This window comes from Aphelocoma coerulescens, chromosome 22 (genome assembly GCF_041296385.1).
Source record: "Aphelocoma coerulescens isolate FSJ_1873_10779 chromosome 22, UR_Acoe_1.0, whole genome shotgun sequence".
Lineage (NCBI taxonomy): Eukaryota > Metazoa > Chordata > Aves > Passeriformes > Corvidae > Aphelocoma > Aphelocoma coerulescens.
In genome coordinates, this window is record NC_091035.1 from 517,827 (window position 1) to 539,151 (window position 21,325).

At 49.3% G+C, this 21,325-nt stretch overlaps 1 protein-coding gene and 1 long non-coding RNA gene across 14 annotated transcripts in view; one reads left to right on the forward strand and one right to left on the reverse strand.

The window, feature by feature from the left end:
- Positions 1 to 1,807: 1,807 nt before the first annotated feature.
- On the reverse strand, positions 1,808 to 4,482 carry LOC138121805 (uncharacterized). The gene is made up of 3 exons (XR_011156267.1): positions 4,327 to 4,482; positions 3,264 to 3,453; positions 1,808 to 3,071 (listed from the first exon to the last, which is right to left on the reverse strand). It is a non-coding gene; the product is annotated as an uncharacterized lncRNA (long non-coding RNA).
- Positions 4,483 to 4,877: 395 nt separating this feature from the next.
- Positions 4,878 to 21,325, forward strand: part of AAK1 (AP2 associated kinase 1) — a 72,100-nt gene continuing 55,652 nt past the window's right edge. For all 13 annotated transcript variants that reach the window (XM_069035450.1, XM_069035454.1, XM_069035451.1 and 10 more), the window contains exons 1-2: positions 4,878 to 5,072; positions 5,171 to 5,479. In XM_069035450.1, the coding sequence (XP_068891551.1) occupies positions 5,317 to 5,479 (163 nt within the window). In that variant the 5' untranslated portion in view covers positions 4,878 to 5,072; positions 5,171 to 5,316. The remainder of the gene's footprint in view (positions 5,073 to 5,170; positions 5,480 to 21,325) is intronic.

The window sequence follows — 21,325 nt, forward strand, 5'->3', positions numbered from 1 at the left end:
CCTGGAGGGACAGGACAGAGGAGAAATGGCATCCCACTGCCAGAGGGCAGGGTGAGATGGGATATTGGGAAGTGAATTCTTCACTGTAGGGTGGGCAGGCCCTGGCACAGGGTGCCCAGAGAAGCTGTGGCTGCCCCTGGATCCCTGGAAGTGTCCAAGGCCAGGCTGGATGGGGCTTGGAGCACCCTGGGATAGTGGAAGGTGTCCCTACCCATGGCAGGGGTGGGACTGGATGGGCTTTAAGGTCCCTTCCAACCCAAACCATTCCAAGATTCTATGAATTACACTGCTTGTTGTGCTATAGCCTGTTTACATGAAAGACAAGAGATGGGCTAGAGACCACTGCAATTGCATTTACATTACAATTTTTGTACAAGTATAATAATTTTCTCTTGGACAGCTACTCCTCATCAAGACTAACTGATACAGTTTAGGCCCCACACCTCAAGACATTTGCCTTGAGGAGAACCACTCAGTCAGGGAAGTTCCCAGTGCCCTGTGAAAGCTGTAGATTATTTGTGGCCCCTCCTTCCCCAGAGCTGCAGGCTATGAACTGCTATACCATTGCTTTCAGCAGCTTTAAATGCATTATCAAACTTAAATTTCATTTAATGGGCTTAATGAATGTTTACTTTAATTAGCATACATATAGTTCTGAAGAGGAAATTAGTAGCTTTCACTTTTTTCTTCTTAATTAATATCTACCTCCATGTAGTTTTATCTTACTTAGCCGCTCTGTAATTTGACTATAACCCAGCTCTAGGGGATGGAAATGGAGCTATGACTGCCCAGCTCAGGATGACGTCTCCTGACCCTGCATTTAAACAGAAGTGAGCAAAGGGTGTCGGCAGAGACCCCAGTGAGGTAGCTCGGGGCAGGAGGAGCCCCAACAGGATCCCAACACTTGAAACACAGCTGCTAAATCCCTTGTCAGGGAGAATCCAACACACAAATTTCCCTTGGCATAACGGCAGCTGCTTTGAAGGACAGTGTGGAGCTGTGGTGCAAAGTCATGCTCCATGAGAAGCACGGCTCTTTCCCACCCAGTGCTCCATCCCCTGGCTGTACACAGGGTCAATCCAGGCTACTGCATCCCACGTGCATGAGCCTGCAGAGCTCCATCAGCTCCATTATTTCTGGGTGTGCCTACTGGGGTGCCATTACTGTGGATGGAAGATGTTGGCTTCCAGCCACAAGAAGCAGAGCCATTGCTGGAGCCAGTGAGGAGGTCCTGCAAGGGCAAACAGGAGCACCAAGGAGGTGGAAACTTCCAGTTTTTAGACACGTAAAATACAGGTCTGAGTCTTTTTGTTCATCTGCACAACTCTGAACCCAGTAAAGCCCAGCTCCATGATAATGTGCTTGAGAATTGACCTCTTCTTGGGGGTGATGAAGAACAATGATGGTTTTTCTGATCATACTAATAGTGCACAACTATGCACTTGGAAAGAAATCCTTGAAATCCAGAAAATCACAGTCAGGGAGATGGACAGAACAGTGGCTCTATTCTTTAGGTGGTGAGAAGCTTAACAGAATTTTTTGCAGTAAATGTATGTTTAAAGAGACAGAATTGTGGATTAGGTTGGGTTGGGTTGGGAGGGACCTTAAAGCTCATCTTGTTCCAAGCCCCATGGGCAGGGACACCTTCCACTATCCCAGGTTGCTCCAAGCCCCGTCCCACCTGGCCTTGGACACTTCCAGGGATCCAGGGGCAGCCACAGCTTCCCTGGGCACCCTGTGCCAGGGCCTCACCCTCCTCACAGGGAAGAATTTCTTATATCCAATCCGAATATCTCCTCTGTTACTTTGAAAGCCCCATCACTGTCTGCCTGTGTAAAAAGTGGCTCTCCCAACATCCGTATCAAGATAAACATAGCCGTGTGATTAAGACTTATTATGCGGGGAATTCAGGAAAATGTGACCATTGCTTTGTTTGCCCTGGACAGTTAAGTGTCACCAAAAACAGGAAGCTGTGCCGGCTCTTTTCTCCGTCGTTGCCGCTCCTCGAGCTCTCCAGAAGGGGCCAGTGTGCCCTCGCCTTTCGGGGACCGCAGGAAACTTGTCCAGGCCTGTGTTTTTATTTAGAAAATGCTGAGCTGTCTGGAAAGTTTGATGAAGTGGGATGCAGCTGTTTTAATGTGCTTCTTCCTGGGGATTTGAATGCATTTTCTGAGCAGTGCAGGAGAACCAGGGATCAGGGAGACAATGTGCAGGGAAGCAGCTCTGCTGACCACACTCGGATGTTTTAAACCTCACGTCATGGGATTTTTAGCAGCTTAAAATTTGGTGTTTAGGATTGAGCGTATTAGTCAGACTGAGGTTCCTCTTGCAGCAGGACAAGTCTGGGAGCACTCTGGAGTCGCTCTGGGCTGGCACGGGAGAAACACCAGGCCATGTCTGTGCTGCAGCCACTGATCAGGTTTTTCACTTAGAGCTTTCAGGCTCAGTTCCCTGATCCCTGTGAAGGTCACTGGGATTGCAGCAGTGCAGCCAAGCCTTGTGCCTTCTGGAATAAAGAATCTCCTCAGCATCTGCAGCCGGGGATGGCTCCTGCTGTGCTTCTGCTCCCCAAAACGGTCGTGGATGGGGTTTGTGTGCCCGTGGGCTGAACATCAGAGCCCCCAGCCGTGCGTGGGTCTGACACTCCCTGCATTGCACTGCAGGTATGGTTAAAAAAAGCCCTCTCAGAGCCAGGGAGGAGGCTCAGCAGTGCATCTGCAGCTCTCTGCATGCAGTGGCTTTTATCTTCTTTAGTTGGAAGTGAGTCATTTCCCCGTACTCTACAGAGATGCCCAATTTCCTTGGAAATTGTTCAGTTCTGCAGAGTTCCCAGAAATCCCTGTTGATGGGACCTGATTTTTGCACCGGGTGTTCTACCTCAGTCTTGAGAGATGCCTGGGGATTTTCACAGGTTAGAGGAATTAAAAAAAAATAAGATAATGGATAGAAGCAACTGAGACTTTACTCAGTTCGTATTTTTCTGAAGGGCGCGTGAACCTTCTGCATTGACCACCAGCAATTAATTCATCACAGAGCCCCAAACCGCAAGCAGGTTTCATGCAGATTAAAGCCTGCAAATGAAAAAGGGACTGTTTCCACACGTGTGTTAGCTGCCTGGATGAAATGATTGCAGTTTCAGCTGTCTGGACTTGGGGTGTACTTGGAAATGAGGTGCAGTCAGGAGCCACCCTACAAATTATGGGTGACTGAAGGTGGTCAAAGGAAGACTTTGAGGTCTGCAGGGTGGGCTTGTGGGCACTTACCTGTAACACCTGCTGAGGACAAGGATGGTGGAAGAGGTGTAGCATTATCCACAGTGAAGAGGCACAGTGGCTCAGCAAAAAACCAACTGTGCCGTGCTGTCAGATCTGTGTATCCAGGTGCTGAATGTTACCACCAGCAATTTTACCTGCCTGTTCTGAGAGCCACATGCATCTTAAAAGTCTTCAAACACTGTGAGGGAAGACCAATGAGATCCATTTACAACATCCTGATCCAATCTCACTTGGGCATTGCTGGAAGCCCATGACCCAAGCGAGGCTGGATGAAGAAAAGGGCCGTGTGAAAGGTAAACATTTTTGTCATCCCAAAGTAACCTGGCCTGGCCTATCCGCTGGGGACAGGGGCTGTCAGCAGGATGGCTGCAGTTATTACTGTAATACAGGAAATAATAGTCATTGGGAAAATGGGACCATGCTTTGGTTTCTCGTTCCATCCCAGTCAGAGGGGAGGAAGGAGAGTGGTGTGTCATGGAGGTATTCATTTGGCACCCACATGCTGCTTGAGTTTTGTATTCTAGGGCTTCATTCTGGAAAAAACAATTTTTGCCATTTTAACATTTCCCTCTGCTGAAATCCCAACTCCAGAATGCATGCCATAGGCTGGGAAAATCTCCTGATTTCTGAGGAAAAAACGCTGAAAAGAACCCGAAGTGCATTTAAAGTAAGTTTCCCCAATATCTGAGCTAAAGTAAACCTTTCCAAAGCCTGACCCAATGGCTTTGGGCTCTGGAGGAGCTGCAGCGCCTCTGATGAGCACCTTGCCGGTAGTTGGGCAGGAAGGAGGAGGAAACTGTAATTTAACAGCAAATCCAAGGCACAGGCTTTACAAAACCAGCTACTAGGTGTAAAACACTAAAGACGTTTTGAGGGCTTGGGATATCTCTGTTTTTAGGATTTTTTTGAGGCTCTCAAACCAGGCCGCTAGTAGGGCCTGTGTGAATATAGGCCTTGTGCTCCAGGTTAATCCCAAGATGTCACAGCAGTGGCCTTTTATATCACAAAAACATCGAGTTCAACGCATTATTCCAAAGATAAACGTAAATACCGGTCACCACGCAAAGCCCCAATGTGGGCCGTGGCTCCCCACGGACAGGATTTCTGCACTCATCCCTCGCGACGAGGAGGACACGGAGCCCCCGGGCCTCGTCCGCTGTCCCTGGGGAGGCCCCCGGTCCCGGCCGGTCTGAGGGGCGACCCCGGCCCGGACACTTCGCCACAGCCCCCTGAGGGCCCCGCCGGCACAGCGCCCCCTGCCGGCCAGCGCCGCGCGGCATGCCGGGACTTGTAGTCCTCGCCGCCCCGGGACCCCCCCTCCGCTCGCGACGCGGAACTACCGCTCCCAGCGTGCAGTGCGCGGCGCCGCCATCCCACCGAGCCCCCGCTCCCCCTCCCGCCGCGCTGTGGGGCGGGGGGCGCACCGAGCGCTCCGGGACAGGACATTCTGGGACGCGGCATCCCGGAACGGGGCGGGACGGGACGGGACAGCCCGGGCCGGGGCACGCCGGGGCGGCGAGGCCAGGCCGGGCCCTGCAGCTGGCGGAGGCGCGGGGGCGGTGCTCCCGACGGCAGCCGGGACTTCCTGTGCCGGCCCATTTCCTGGTCGGATGGGGCCGGCGGGGGGCGGCGGCGGGGTCGGTCCCTGTCCCTGACGGGCTCGGTGGCCGCCGGTGACGCCGCCAGACAGCGATGCGGGCCCCGGGCCCTGCCGGCAGCCGGCCCCCGCCGTGACCCGGTGGGGCTGCGCACGCCGGCCCCGCGGGGCGCATGGAGGCACCCGCCGCCCTCTGCGAGGTACCGGGCAGGGTCCCTGTGGGTCGGGGCTCGCCGAGGGGCCCGCGGCGGCCCGCGGGGGTAACGCCGCGCCCCCGTTATCCCCTGTGGTTTTGCAGGTGTGAGTCCCCGGCGGAGAGCGCGGCTCGGCCCCGCCAGGCGAGCGGCCCCGGGCCCCCCTCAGCGGCCGCGGCAGGAGCCAGGAGGGGCTCGGGACCTGACAGCGGCATCGCCCCCATCGCCGGCAGCTGCCGCCTCCTGAGACATGAAGAAGTTCTTCGACTCGCGCCGGGAGCAGGGCGGCTCCGGGCCCGGGTCGGGCACCAGCGGCGGCGGTGGCGGCAGCAGCGGCCCGGGCAGCGGCTACATCGGCCGGGTCTTCAGCATCGGCCGGCACCAGGTCACTGTGGACGAGGTGCTGGCGGAAGGTAAGATCCCGGTGCCTCTCAGAGCGCTCGACGTGCGCTGGTTTTCCTTCCCCAAGCTGAAAGGGAGGCCTTGAGCTGTTCCGGGCACCCAGCCTCCTCCTTGACCCCCGGATTCCCGAATATTTCATTGTCCTTGACAGAGTTGCAGCTCAGTGGTGTCTGTAAGCTGACGTGTCTGGTCTTCCCATCTGTAAATCCAGTGTGGGTTTGCTGGATTTGGCTTTTTATTTTTTTTTTTAATGCTTTAGAAATTGGGGGGTTTTCAGAAGTTAATTGTTTCCCACTTCTCCGAAAGTGGGAGTTATAAAGAAACCCCCACCAAAATATTGTCAAATATTTTGGTGCAGAACAAGGTGCTGTAAATAAAGAAAGCGGTGTCCTTCACTCTTAAACTTTCTTCAGCTGTTACCTCCTTTCCTACCTCAAGCAGAGAGGATTAAAACACTGGAGTAAATTCCTTGTAGCTATGTCATCCACATAGGTATAGGCTGAGCAGGACCGGCTGTGACCTGGGATGAGGGATTTCTCTGTGTGTGGGGTTTCTGCATGGGGAAGGTGTGATCCCAATTGCTTTTTTGTTTTGTTTTGTTTTCCCCCAAATAAAACAGTTAAAGACCTAGAAATGAATTGTAGGGGTTATAGAACTCGTAACGTGTGCAGGCCTTGCGGTGCAGCAAGCTGCTGGTGGCATTTATTTAATTGTAACCAGCTCTGCTGCTTGAACTATCGTTTTACGTTTCATTTGTTGGGGTTGTGAGGAACCTCCTGAATGGCTCTGGCTGGTAACCTTAGCCTCGACCTTCAGAGAGATGTTGGCCTCCTTAGACCCGCTGCTGGTCCCTCCTGCGTAGCATCCTGGGCAATTTTAGTCAAAACAGTGTTTTGTTTTGATGGTGAAGGAGAGGGGAGCTGCTGGGAGAGAGCTGAGTGGGAGGACCTGTGTTGGCTTTTACAGAAAGAGCCCTAAAATGGAAAAGGGACTCTGTGTACGCTGCCTGTGTTCAGGTTTGTAAGAATTCACCATGGTGTACAAGAAAATAGGTCTGTGACTTGTTTTTTAGACATGGTTTCTGATATGTTCTGCTGAGAGGAGCACCGGAAGCAGGCTTTTAACTAGTAACTATAGTGATTTTTTCTTGAAATTTGCAATATAGGTTTGCCTTGACTGATATTTCCAAGGCCCTTTTGGCCCTGGAAGCTTAGGACCTACATGAGCTAAACTTGAGAAGCTGTCAGTCTCTTTTTAATGCAGGATGGCCTCATCCTGGTAACATGGGAAGGCAGAGGCTTTTTTTGCTGATGAGTAATCTGCTGGCAGGTTCTGCCCTGTGCTGACAGCCCCGGGAAGCGGAGCCGTGTGTCACCAGGCTCTCCTGCTCGGCGGGGCTGAGCTGCAGCAGAGGTGGAGGTGGTAGCACGGATTGCCTGGGAGAGAAGTGCCTCCCTTCCCTGCCTCGCTGTCCTGGGGGAGCTGCTGCTTGTGGGGGCTTTTCCCTGCCACTCCTGGTTTCCTGGCTGGCCTGTGGGATGGAGCATGGCCTGCAGCTCTGGGATCCTCACACACAGGCCGAGCACACCTGTGAAATAGGTGCTGTGTTCTGTTCCTGTGAGGCAGAGGGAGTTCTTCTGGTGAAAGGTGCTGCACAGGTATCTTCCTCACAGTGAGACTCTGCTGTGGGCAGTCTGAAATCCTTCTGCACTCAGAGCGAAGCCTCTGAGGGGACAAGAGCAAGGTGGTGTGTTGGTTTGAAGGTTGTCACCTTTTTTTGCAACAGAGAGGTGAAAATGCCATTTCCTCTGTAGGAAAGTTGGGCCATCTGGGGAGGCAGTGTGGGTCAGAAGTGCTGCAGCTCTGCATGCCTGTGGCTGAGTGTGCCTTTTCTCCCTGACTCAGCTGGAGACCTGGGGAGCTCGTGGGCAGCCCAGTCCCTGCGCTCCTGACGTCTGAGACCTCGGCTGGAAAACCTCTCTGTATCTGCAGTGGTGTTTCAGCAGTGCTGAAAAGGCAACTCTTGGCTATTTCTGCTAAAAGGAAAAGTCCCCTGGGAAGCACTTTGTAGGAGGAGTGTCCTGTCTGGGAAGGAAAGACCTCTCATCCCCTTTGCTTTAGGAGGGAGTGGGGAGGCCTCTGTTTTGGTGCAGCGTGTGAAACATTAAAAAAAATGAGATGTGAAAGTGGCTTAAAAGAGAGACTCAATGATGTGATGAATGGTGTGGAGGAGACTTGAGTTGAACCAGAACTTATGGAACTGAAGTGTTGGGATTTACCTCTGTCAGAGCTGTGCCTGGTCACCCTGAATTCTGCTGAGCAACCCTGCTGACAAGGAGTGTGTCCTGGCTGCAGCACTGCGTGTGCCAAGTGGCAAATGGCTCCATGTGCCTCTGGGCTCTTGTGTAGATCCCCCAAAATATCTGCTGTGGTTAGGTGCACCCCCACCCCTGAAAAATAGTTGTGTCTGGATACTTGCCTTCCTGGGCAGGGAGGAACATCCCTTCCTTTTGGAAGGAAGTAGATGGGAATAATATAGAAGGAATTTGAGGGGTTGGTTGTGGTGTTATGATACTGGTGAATCAGTGGTTTTGTTACAAACAGGGTGTTGCAATAGGTGATTCCTGGTTGGGTCTTTGTAGCTGTCCTGCTCTAACCCATATAATAGCACAAATAATCTCTTGAAAAATTCCCCTCAGAGTTTGCACAAGGATTATCTCCGGTGGGAGGGCAGTGCTGCTGGCCCTGGGGGTCTGCAGGGCCAGGTTTAAAGTCACACAGTGCCCCAGTATGGGCTGAGGGGTGTTGTGACTGGTTTTGGGGTGAGTGGTGTTTCACAGAGCTGAAGGGAATGTCCAGGAGCTGCTGCAGTGTGGGGCTGAGTCAGGCTGCTGTCTTGCTGTTTTCCTTCTGAAAGGAAACCAAAACAGTGTTGGACCAAGTCCGATACTGCTCTTTGTTTCTGCCTGTGCATAGAGAAAAAACCAAAACAACAAAAACCCACCCCAGAGCCCCACACTGGAGCTGTAGGGAGGTTGGTGTCCCTCGGATGAGGATCAGAGCAGCAGAAACATTGAGAAGGATGTTGCCATAAATTAGGAATTTACTAAGGAGTTTGAGAGACTACGTGTGTGGCAAAGTACCACAAGGCACGGGTACTCCTCTGAGCTAAAACAGGGTGGGGATTGTCCCAGTGTCCCATTTCTGAGGGCCTCTGTGTTTTGTGTGACTCTGTGCTCACGGTGTTGTAAGAGAGTGTTGAGCTGACCCGAGGTGTGTAAACACTGATGGGGCACGTGTTTGAGCAGGGTTTTGTTTGTCTCTCTCTGCTTCTAGCAAAAGGTACAGGCTGCATTGCTGCAGGTCTATGAAAAGTTACTTTTAAAATCAGTGTTATTTTTCTGTAGGTCTTTTCCCCTTGAAGTGTGTAAGTAAGGGATTCAGGTTTAATAGTTGTTGGGTATCTCACTGGAGTTTTTCAGGTACATGCCTGTGTGCTGGTAGCTAGTGTTGATTTAAAAGCATTTAATGGTTGATATTGCGAACCAGTGCAAAGTCACCAAATCATCTTATGTTTGCCAGATGTATTTTTTCCTCTGTTTTCAAAAGAGGGACATTGTGGCGTTCATCCTGACTTTCCTTGGCAGACCTGCAGGCCAGTGCATGTAGGAAGCATCTGGGAGAGGCTGTGAATGCCCAACCCATGCCTGGTCGGGAAGGGGGGTCCCTGAGCTGCCCACTGGTGTGGCTGGGCTGAATGCAGAGGGTTTCTGCTGACCCCTGCCCTGCTCACCCTTGGCACGTCCTTTCTCTGCAGCACCATAACCTGAAGTCACTGAAAATACAACTGAGCTTCCTCTTAAATAATTTCACTTTAAAGCAAACCCCATCTGAGGTACATTTTTCAGATTTATATGATCCTCAACCAAATTCCAGTGTGGTTGGGTTCAAGACGTTGCTTTGAAGTGTATTTTGTGAGTTACTGCTTTCTAGCTTCAGCCAAGGGCCAGCTGCTAATCAGCTGACCAGTGACATTTGGATTACGAATTAAACTGTTTCTCCTCTTGGAATGAGACATGTGATTTTTATTTTTTTATTTTTCCCTGTTGCTTTTTCTGTGTTTCTTGTGAGGCAGAACGTGTACTCTGCTCTGCTAGGTAAGATGTTTGATTCTGTGTTCTAGCAGCCTGGTTTTTTGAGGGTAGGAGCCAGGGGAACTTGTGAAGAATCCCAAGGGAGTTATTTGGTAAATGTTGAGGTATCCCAAGTGTTTTGGTGCTTTTAGCAGCACAGCTTTTTCTGGGACAGTGTGTGCTGTGTTCTGAGATGTAATCAGGGAGGAAAGGCAGGTGTTAATGGATTTAAGTGTGCAAGAAGTTGTGTAGGCCACAGACTGGCCTGGCCTGGCTCATGAGCTTTGTGCAGCCTGTCAGAGAAGGGGTCTGGGTTGTACCCAAGGGGGGCTGGTTCCTTGTGTAACAGCTGTGGTAGCTAAAGCTCGTTTAGAGGCAGTGTTAGTCCAGGGCAGTCATGGCAGGGGGAGTCTTCTGCAGTCATCATCCCAGGAAGGAATCTTCCATATTAAACCAAAATAGTTTCTGTTGCAAGCAGTCCTACTATGAAGCTGTCAGTTAGTTTAAGAAAGCTTAGTTTTGGGATTCCGGCTGGGGGTAATACATGGTTTAACTCTCCAGCTGGGGTCTTGCAGAAGTGTTCTAGTAGTTATAAAGGAACAGGTCTCTAACCTCCAGTTGCAACATCAGCACTGACATTGTGGCTCCCAGGAGAACGTGCACTGCCATAATGTTTTTATTGTGGTGTGGGCCTTCTCCCCTTTGTGCAGGAGCTTGTCAGCAGCTGAGGAGAGCAGGTGGGAAGTTATAAATGTGCTGAAGACAAGTTGGAATCCACTCTGGATTTAGCACTTACTGCCTTCCAAGCTCACCCACCTGCATTAATCATGGCTAATAAGGGGTCAGGACTGGCTAGGTGCTGCACACTTGTGTTGGGACTGGGAGCTGCTTCCCTTGAAGGTGACTTTTTTCAGTGTAAATACTGTTCTGGGCAGGCTGAGGCTGTGCCTGTTGGGAAGGCAGTGTGCCAGCTGCAGGGCTGGTGCTGCTTCTCTGGAAAGTCACAACCAATTTGCCTTCGCTTGTGCTAAGTGTTTACTTGTGTTCCACAAGTGGAAGGAGACAGGAAGTCTCTGAGCAGAACGTGCCATAAGCAAACTCGGTTTGTGAAGGAGTTATCTTCTGATAACAAGAGGTAACTAAGTATGTTTCCCAGGAAAGGGTGCTGGCTTCCTTGGATGGGAGAAGCACAGGATGTCCTTGTGGCGGTATCATGCTGGAAACAAACCTCCTTGGATCAGATACTGGCTGCTGTACTTTTTGAGAGTAGGAACAATACTGACAGTGATTTACAAGCACAAGGAAAAGATTTGGAAAGGCTTAAGTGAGGCACTGCAAGGTAATTCTCATTTGTGGCTTTTTGTCATTATGGAAACTTTCTCCTTTTGTAGGAGGTCCAGGAATTGCCACTAAATGAAAGGAAGGTTATTGTTAGCTGCCTACAGTGTGATGCAGCAGAGTGAAAGCAGAGGGGAGCTCCTGCAGCTCTGCTAATGCGAGGAGCTCTCACTACCCAGAGTATCTGAGCCCTGGCACAGTCCGTAAATGTGTCCTTCCATCCCTTTTAGGGCTGCTGGGAACTCAGATAGGGAGGTGAAGCAATGCAGAGCACGTGTGGCCAAGTCAGGAATTGATCTCTGGCCTTCCAGATTGGGTGCTTTAATTGCAGTCTGTGTTTCCTCTCAAGTGCTGCCTCTCTGTGATTTCAGTGAGCGTGCTCTTGGCACACGTGTGATTTGGGTGTAAATTCATGCTTGCTCTGTGGCAGAACCCCTGCTGACACCAGGACCCTGGGCCATGTGTTGCAGGATTGGATTAAAGACATTTTTGGAACAAGATGCTCATAGCATCTGGTTTGCTTCATGATTTTGCAGAAACAAATTACGTACCAGTGACGGGTGATCTCATAGATTAAAAATAAAAAAAGCCAGCTGAGTTCCCTGAGCAGGGATTTGTGTGTGCATCCCCCCCACAGCTGAGCTGGAAGGTGCTGTGATGAGGGCAGGTGGAGCTGATCTTCGTTCACTGTTAGTCACACATCGGTTTCCCTTCCCGTTAGGTGATCATGGGCCTGTTTTAGAGGGCCCCAAAATGTGCCTGTGTGAACTTACAAAGCAATCTGACAAGCTGTTCTCGAGGGTGTGAGAGCAAAATGCAAGATCTTCTGAGGCTCTCTAATTGCACAGCTGTTGCTCAGATGATATCTTAGCTTGTCTCTCCTTCTGTAAGCGAAATGATGCTTGCAGGGCTGACATGTGCTTTTGCTGCACAAATGGCAGCAGTAAAATAAACTCAAGCTTGTCTCAAAGATGTGCAGAATGCTCCGTGAGGACACGATGTGCCTGGTTCCTGTGTCTGTCACTGACATCAGTCTCTCTTCAAAGCACCAAAGCAAGCAGGAGGAACCCTTGGTTTGGTGTGTTGTACATGTTTTGTGACTTCACTGCTATCCCAGGTTGCATGTGGGTGCTATTCAGATCTTTATGAGAGTGATGCAAAATTTGGAATTTTAAAGTGGTTTGAAATACTTAAAATGAACACAAGAAATCAGTGCTGACGTGAGAAGCACACAAGGGCAGGCCTTTTGCCTTATGTGACTTCTCTGCATGACCTACCTGCTAATTCAGTGTTACTTTAGTTACCTGTTGTGACCCTCTGAAGGATTAATGGCTTCTGACTTGGGAAGTGCTTCAGCCATAAAGACCTCTCTGGCACTGAGCTGCTGCTTGGGAGGAGGGAGCTGGATCGATGGGAAATCCTCACTTAGGGCTGCAGTGTGTCCACATGAGGGTTATTGGTGGCTGCTGCTGGCCCAGGGCTCTACTCTAATAGCTCTCTTCATGACCTTTGACAAGAAGTGTCTGATACTGGCGGTATGCAAATGGCTGGAGGCATGAACAATACCATGAGATTCTTAAAGAAAACACTCTCTGGAGTTAGAAGGATCTGTGAAAGCACCTGTGTGTGTGCAGAGACTCAGGTGCTGCACACTTGCCTTTTCACCCAGGTTTTGTAGCAGCTCTCCTTGGACAGGCATCCAGGGGGTGGGTAGGGAGTAGGGATGGGGCACAGCACAGACAGGCAGGAGATGTTGGCTGGAGGGAAGAGGCAGTGCCACGTCTCTTTGGAAGAGAGGTGGGAAAAGGCAGGATATAGCAAGGATGGCTCAGGGGCTGGGATGGATCCTCTTTGTTGGATTCCATAGGATCCTCTAACTAAGGTTCTGCCAGTGTCCCATTAGGCAAATACGCACTTGAGAGGAACCTGCTAAACTCCTCTGATGTCTCTGTGCCTTATTTCCCCCTTAGGAGACTTCAGTGGGATGCTTGTGGCTGTGTTGGGAGCAGCTGATGTGGGCTCTGCCTGGTGTACGCCGGCTGTTCCCTGGGAATTCCAGGCAGTGCTGCTTGCACAGTAGTGTGTGTTCTGACTGGAGGGAGCTCTTTGGTGCCTGTGTATTTGTCACAGCCCTCTCACAAGACAGGCAGTGTAGGATGACACATGAGGCCAGCCCCACTTGTCAACTGATGAGATCCTGCTGGTTCTTATGTTTGTGGTTTTTATTGGTTATGTTTGTAAGGAGATAAAGAAATGCACAGAGCCCTGACCTGTGGGTTGTAGGTGGCAAAGGATGCAGGAGGGACAGTGTGGCAGAGAGAAGGGGAGGGGGCAGTACAGGCAGGTAACACTGTCCTGTGATCCTTGGGCACATATTTCTGGTGAGAAGAAATCTGCTGAACGTCAGAGCCTTTCCTTTGGCCTTTACCTGTTGCTTTGAGTCAGAAGATGTACTTGCACATGTGAATATGAGTTTACCTTTCTGTTTCTGTGCTCCATTACCAGTTGTAGTTTGAACTGCTGAGCTGTCTCTGCTCTCTGGAGAGGTGAGGTGTCACACAACGTGTGGTTCTGTGCCCATCCCCTCTCTGCAGAGCAGACAAACAGATGGTGGGAGGGAGGCTTATCAAATTATTTTACAAATGAGAAGCTGAGGCCTATGAAGATGAAGCCATTTGATAAGGGCTGTGTAGGAGAGCAGGGACAAAGTCTTGTATTAAATGCAAATACACTCCTTGCCTGGTGTTTTAATCACAGGGTCATTAATATTCATGTCACCATAGTATCCAGGAACTTTTATCATGGACCACGGCCCTGTGTCCCATAATGCAAATGCAGAGCAAAGCCTGTCCTTCCCTGTGCCTGCTGATTCTCAGCACCATGCTTGGTACCAGAATACACTCGTGTGCTGCTGCCTTAGGAGGCCTATTCAGAGAGAGGGTGTTGGGTACAAGCAGCTGTGATGATACAGCTGATCACGGTGTGAGAGTTGATACACAGGATCTTCTGGAGATCTGATATTATTCAGAGACCACGGGAAACGCATAAACTCAGCCTTGCTCACCCAGATTTCAGCAGAACATGCGACAGGAAGTATTGGATTTTTTTAAAAATTAAAATGATGCTATTCTTGAAGGGGGGCAGATGGTGGTTTTCTACCTTTTGCTTTTGTTTTAAACTTAACACAACAAGTCCTTACACTTGAAAAGTCTTACCTTTGAAAGTCTTTCTGCTACTGATGCATTTAGTAATATATTTATTATATTTAAGTTGGGATATAAATAAATAAAGCAATTATTTAAGTTCATTTGAGCTGATGAATTCAATCCCCGATGGTTATGGGCTTGGTGAGTAACAGTCACAAAACTTCAGGTTCTGGACCCCTGCAACTGTTTCCTGCTCCTGGAGATCTGACAAATGAACAGACAAATAGTTCATCTCTCTCCCTCCTCACCCGTGTATGTGTGGAAAACTCAAAGCCCTGTTTCACGTAGAGCTGATTTTTTTCCCCATTAAATGCTGAATGCTGGATACTGTGTGCTCCTGGCTGTACCTGGGGGTTTAAATTCCCTGAGGTCTGCCTGGTGGCACAGTGGATACTGCTATCCACGCTTGGCATGTACTGAGGAGTTGAAAAGCTCATTGCTGTCTTCAGGGGTTGATCAGCCCTTGCAGAGGAATGGGATGTGTCCTTAAGTTGTGTTTTCCTGTTACTCAGGGAGGTGGCACTTCAGTGGCCCAAGGGTACCTGTAACCTGTAGTTGCATAGGTACCCATAACCTGTAGTTATATGGCATTCCTGGAAAGGCTGAACTCTGGATTCCTGGGTTTAAGGAGAGGAAGCTGGTTGGAGAGAAGCCTTCATCCACTGCTGTGAAGCTGACAGCGTCCTGTTGGCTGTAAGCTCGGGCTCTTCCTGGAGTGTATGTAGTGGAGTTTTGCTTGGGGTTCTCCTGCTGCTGTGCTCAGGAGGCGTGTCTGGGTGCTGCCATAGTAATCAAAATTCCTAAATGCCTAACTTGTCTGTTGCCATGAGCTGTCCTCGGATCCTTGCATAATTGCTTCCCAAATGGAGTGTGCTGTTACCATGGCACTTCGGGTCTCCATGGCCTGCTCTGCCTTGCCCTTGCAAGCCAGTCCAGTTAAAGACCAGTCCCAGCCCTGGCCTTCATCTTGCTTTCTCCCTCCTCTACATTTCCAGCTACAGCCTGCTCTCTGCTCGACTAGTTTAGCTTTTTTCTCTCCTCTCCTGCCGACGTGATTCACCGCTTCCTTGCCTTTCCAGGGAAGCTTTTCAGCTGCCTGCAGTTGCAGCAGCTTCTTGCTGGCTTTGCAGTTCCAGTTGTGTTCACTCAGAGCCCGTCATGCTCCGCAGCATGTTGATGCCAGTGCTAATTTCACTTGGAGATGAACAAGGGCTCAGATGCTATTAGTGGCTGCTTGGAATAATAGCAGCTGAAATATGCTTTTTAAAGGGCTGACTGATAACTAAACAAATGACTCTTTTTAATTTTTTTTAAGCTGTGAGTTATTCATGACCCATTAATTTTTATTTTTTTTCAGGCTTACAGTGGAAGTTCAAGGACTAAAATTGTTACAATTGAGAGGGACTGAGTCTGCCTTGCCAAGTAATCTATTTGGAGGCAGCGTGTCTTGCTGCATAGTAATAAAACACTGTTCTATCAGCTTTGGTTTTCCAAGTCTGCCTGTCAGGGAGGAATGGAGTGGATGCACAGGGCTGTGCAGCAGAGCACATGCCCAGCAAATCTCCCCACGTGAGCACCTAAACGTGCTTCCTGCTGTCACAGCCAGTACAGTTTCATCGCCTTCAGTGAGCTGCTGTTTGTTACAGAATTGCTGTCACAAATACTGCAAATACTGGGAGACTTTAATGCCCCTGGGTTGGGGTGTCTGGGCTGCGCTCTGCCGCTGCTCTCGGAATGCCAAGCCGCTGCTGCCCTTGGACCAGAGCTTCTGACAAGAGTGTGGATTTAATGCACAGGCTGGATCTTGCCCACTGATTATTTTAGGCTTCTAAAATGCTGTTGCATGGAAGAGATTAATTTCCTTCCTCTCCTTTCTCTGCTGTGTTGTGATTTACAGCTTCCTCTTTTGTCCTTCTCTGTGGACCTGGCTGGGAGTTGCAGGATTGTGTGGGGAGTGAGGTGTCTCCTAGGTAATGAGATGGGGTCCTGAAACATTCAAAGAAATGAAGCTGAATGGTTTTAAATCAGCTCTGTCAAAATAACCCCCCAGAGAAGTGACAAGAGGCAGTTATGTTTTTTCCATGTCATCCATGTGGTGAAAATGCCTCTATTATAATTATTTTGTGTCTGTTTGCTGTTGTGAGCATCATAGCTGATAGACTGAATATTCACTCCCAAAACTGCCACAGTCCGTAAACAACCAGTCTTGCTCTCCTAAAATCAGGAGAGGTAAAGGCTGTGCTTGTGCTGTGTGTTGGATGAGGTTCTGGGTTGTATTATTTTGCACAGTTCAGGCACTTGTGGCTGGCGCTGCCACACCAACATTAATGATGGTGACGTCCTGCCTATTTAAAAGGAGAGGGTGGAGCTTGTAAATCTAAATCTGTCTTGTCATGGCCTAGATATTGCAGCAGTGACACTAAGCAAGGGCCCTATAATTATGTTGGTAATATTGGATAATTGCATTAGGATTCTCAGCTATGGTAAATCTGTGTAGGGCTGACCATGGCCCTGCTTTCCCCTGGCTGTGAGTCTGACCCACGAACTCTGTGTAAGCTCAAGCCTTTGTTTAACCTGGGGAGAAGTCCTTTGCTCAGGTGTGCTGGATGTTCCATTAAGGTTTTCCTGGTGGTATTTAAAGCCTAAAGCTTAAGCAGTGCTGGAGCTGGAAGAGCTGCTGCTTTCTGGAGTTGGGAGTGAGAAGGGTTTGTGATCAGCAGGGCTTTGCCTGGGCTGTTCTGCTCTACTGGAAGCAGACCTTTGCCCTGATGATGGGTGCTGTCTGATGGACTCTGGAGGTATCTTTGAAGCTGGGTGTTTGTTTTTTTTCCCTTTTTCTTCCTGCCTCCTACTGAATCCCAGCTGCATTTTGTGTGGGCACCAGGCTGACGCAGATGCCTGGCTTTCCGTGCCCGGAGAACTCGCTCAGCGTGAGGCTGCCTGAGGGATTTCTGCTGGCCAGCCATGGAGGCTCCTCTGCTTGCTGCTTTAACATGGAAGCTCTATTGCTGATGTGCAGATTGACTTTGTGCAGATCAAATTCTTCCCAGCTCGAATGTGAGCTGTGTGGAGAATTCCTGGCTGCTTAAAGTGGTTATTATTGGAAGGACAGTGCCTAACTCTGGGAGCTGTGGAGTTGTAGGGCTGCACATGTATTTCTCTGCTATGGACTGTGTGGAACAGTGAGTTTATTACCTGCCCTGCTCAGAGCTGCTGTTGTTGTGAATATGAACCAGGTGAGCAGAGAATCCACCTCAGTTTCCCAGCACTGCCTTCCTCTGGCAGTAGGATGAAGCCTGGGAAGCCCCAGCATTTGCTAGCAGGAAAAGAGCTGTGCACATGCTCTGCAGGGAGGGAAGGGGAGCTGGTGGTTTGCCCAGCAAAGCTTTAATATTCTTCAAGAGTTTGTCCTATGCCAGGAGGATTCTGTCCTTGGCTGGCTTGACACACAACCTGTATCTGTGTCCCTTGTATGGTTCCTTCAGCTAAAGTATCACTAGAAATAGTCATAAAATAGAAGCTGCATTTCCTGTATGTTCACTTTAGCTCTGAGCTCTCCTGACTTTTTACAGTTGTAACTGTTACAATCTTCTTTTGAGTATGTTCACTGTTAAATTCCTGATCTTGTTGCAAAAATACCTTCTTAGCTAATTTTCCATCTGGGGAGATGCAGGATTCAGCTGATTCTCCTGATACCATGCCTGTTTCAGGTTTCCTGTCATGAAATATTAGACGCCCTCTATGCTTTATCTAGATGCTGTCTGCTTTCCCTGCAGTTTTGGAGCTCTGATTGCCTCCTACAGCCACTTAAAATGGTCAGAACGGGGTTGAAATTTGAGTTACGATGACCATTGCTCCTTACACAGATGAGGCTCTTTCAGCTGGAGTTAGTGGTGTGCCCTTTATTCTTTGCCCTCAAGATAACTCTTAAATGTTCAGGCTATTTAATTGGCAGTTGATGTTTCAAGATCTGATTTGATAGGTTTCCCAGAGCAGTTCTATCTTCACTCCAGGATGAAACCTTTTAAAGCACTGTTTAGGGGCAGTGGAAACAGCCCGAAGGAGCAGACGAAGCCACAACTGAAAGCTCAGTGAACCACCCAGAATCTGCACTGATTTTTGTTGCCTTTTAGTGTGTTTGACTCCCTGTACAGGTGAATATGGTGAGGTCAGACACTGAGAGCTGTATCTCTCCTCTTGGAAATGAACGTGGGGAGCTTCCCAGGGGCTGTGATGGAAGTGTGGTACAGTGTTTTCTGCAGTCTCTGTGCTCTGTAGCTTTCAGACCTGTCTACACGGTAAGGACTTGTGTCTTGGTGGTCTAGAGCCCTGAGCTGAAGGAGAGCAGCACTGCCCAGAGGCCTCCTGTCTGCCCTGCAGAGACCAGTGGTTTGTGTTGCTGATAAGCAGAACTCCTTGAAATAGCTTGCTCCAGATACTGCTCTGGGAGATGCTGGGACAGGCCTTTAGATTGAAGTAGTCCCTTAAACTTTGCATGTTATGCTGTAGATAAGTCAAGGGACTTAAAAAAATACGACAAAAACCAACTAAGTAAAGCTTGTTATTTCCTTTGAGGTAGAAAATCTGGGCTGAGAGAGGCCCTGTTTAATTTAGTGTTATTATCTGCTGTTCTCAGCTGGGGAGGCTGTTGGCAGGGGATGAGGATTTGTTTTGTTCTTGTCCAGAACTGGACCCTGGTTTATAACACACATGTACACAAACACATGCACTGTTTACAGACATTTGGGTGTAGGAAGACCAGGAGATCCACATTCAGGCCCCCCTGGAACAGAGCCCGCTGCTGCTGTTGGGTGTGCGGTGTGTCCCACACGTCACCTCTGTCCTCACTGCCACCTTCAGACAGCTGTGCAGGTGCCACTCACACCTGTGGGTCTGTGTGTGAGCCTGTGGCTGAGAACACGCTGTCAGTGCTTTGTGCTTCAGCTTGCAGACTGGTGACACAATTTAGCCCATGTAAAGACAATCCTGGTTTTTTAGCCTGGGTTGTGGGGAGCAAACACCAGTTTTGTCCATTTACTCCTGCAAAGTGATGCAAGCCTGTGCCTTGGGACAGGTTGTGTGTTTTCTGTGCCTGCAACTTGAGGGTGATTATTCTTCACTTATATGGACATAAAATGACATGTAAATACCCTAATGTAACCAGAGGATTATGGAATTGGGTGGGAGAGTGAGTCATAGACACTAATTAAATCCCAAACCCCAAGTGTCGTGTCTCTCCAACATGTAGTACTGAAACAACAAAATGCAAACACAAAGGAGAACATTAGTACAACCACCACTGCTTTGAGTCCTTCTAGTCTTCTTGTGCTGGATAATCTGGAAAAGACTCTATAGCATGCTTCCAGCTGCCCAGAAGGTTGTGGAGAAAAGATTGGTTATAGCTACATTGGCGTGTAGGGGAAGAACTTGGGGTTGAGATCCAGTGGAGATTTTGGTGAGGCTTCCTGGTGATGACAGGGTGACAGCACCCAGGAATGAATTGCTGCAGAGCATGTGGGGAGTGTGAGTAGAGTGGTGAAAGAACAGGTTAGAGGATGTGCTGGGGGGAGACTGTGGGCAGTGTCAGTCCTGCCAGAGAGAGGCTGAGTCAGGTGAAATTCTTTGTGGTACCTGGCAGTGCTGGGAAACCTCTAAAAATGTTTCTTCCTGTTGGTAACATGTTCTGCCGTACCCAAAATGTCAGGAGAAGGTGAACCCTTCAGTCCCATCCTGTTGGGATGACTTGCTGCTGTCTCTTAGTAAGAGATGCTGTGGTTTGAGGGGTCTGATCTGGGCTGGGACCACCTGAAGGTGCAGTTCCAGCACAAATTTGCTTTCTGAAGCCAGGCTGCAGAGCTCCTGTGTGAGAGGAGGTCTCAGGGGTGTGAGCTGGGTGAGCAGGGCTTGTACCTCACCCTGCTGCTGTCAGCGATGTGTTGGCAAACTGACCCAAATGTTCTCTGGTCAAGTTCTAAGTTTTTTGCCCTTTTTTATTAATCACAGGTTATCCCACCCTAGTAGCATCCTTTTTAACACCATGGCTTGAAGAGCAGAGAAACTACTTGCAAATTGCTTGTGTTTCTGACTGTCTCCATCTGAAGGAAGTGGGAGCAGAGATAATGTTCCAGGTTGAACTCAGTAAATCATAAATTGTACCAGTGCTGTCTTTACTTTCTTTGATATTTTCATGATCTTGGATATTAACAGCCCTAATGCAAAGTCTGCCTCGTTACTGTGCCTTCTGAATTGCACCTCAAACGACTTCAAAAACAAAATGAGGGAGTTGTATTTTTTTAAGAGGTGTTAATGCTGACACTCTGTGACTTTAAAGGTGTTGCAGATGCTTCATAAAGCAAAAAAAGTAGTGTACAGTGATCCTGATCATTCCAACCCCTTGTTATGTATCACAGTAGAACACTTCACAATGCTGCCTCTGGTTTGTGGGCACATTTGGTAATAACAAGGAATAATACTGGAACAGAAAACTTAATTTGGGGTGAAATATCCTGTCCTGGAAATAAAGAGCTCAGAAGTGATGCAGAAGTGGCATAAAACCAGGGAAAATGGGATTTGAAATGGTGTGTTTTCAGCAGGTATGTGCAGTAATATCCTCCTGCTGGGCAGTGGAAGAGTGGAATAAAGGCATCAGAAAGAATACATTGGTGCAGATTAATAGCCACAAAAATAGCACTCTAATCCTAATGCCTGTCATGGGGAGCTATTATTAAAATAAAAAGCCCATATTAAAATATGCCAGCAAATATTTGCTTGTGTGGAGGGTCACACCAGATCATGACACGAGGCAGGATCAGTAGGACTGTTTTCCTTGGCTTCCCTCCCCGTCACTGCTGGGTTTGTGGGACAGTGTGGTGCTTTTTATAGGAGCTGCTGGGGAGCCTCCTCGAGACTCGTGGTGTGGTCCCTGTAGCACTTCCCAGCAGTCACAGGAAGGTTTTCTGGAGGTCTCTGCAGCTCAGCCACCCCAGTGTGCTCAGAGGACAGGATCCCAGGGCACCTCTTCTGCTTGTCCTACAGAGGAGTCACTTGTCTATGTTCCTCCTGGGTTTGGAGGTGTGGGGAACCAAGCTGAGGGTATTCCTTCACCTCTGTTGAAAGCTGGCCCAGAGAGCTGTAGAGGAGCAGCACTGGCACATGGAGAGCTTTTCCCTGATGTGCTTGC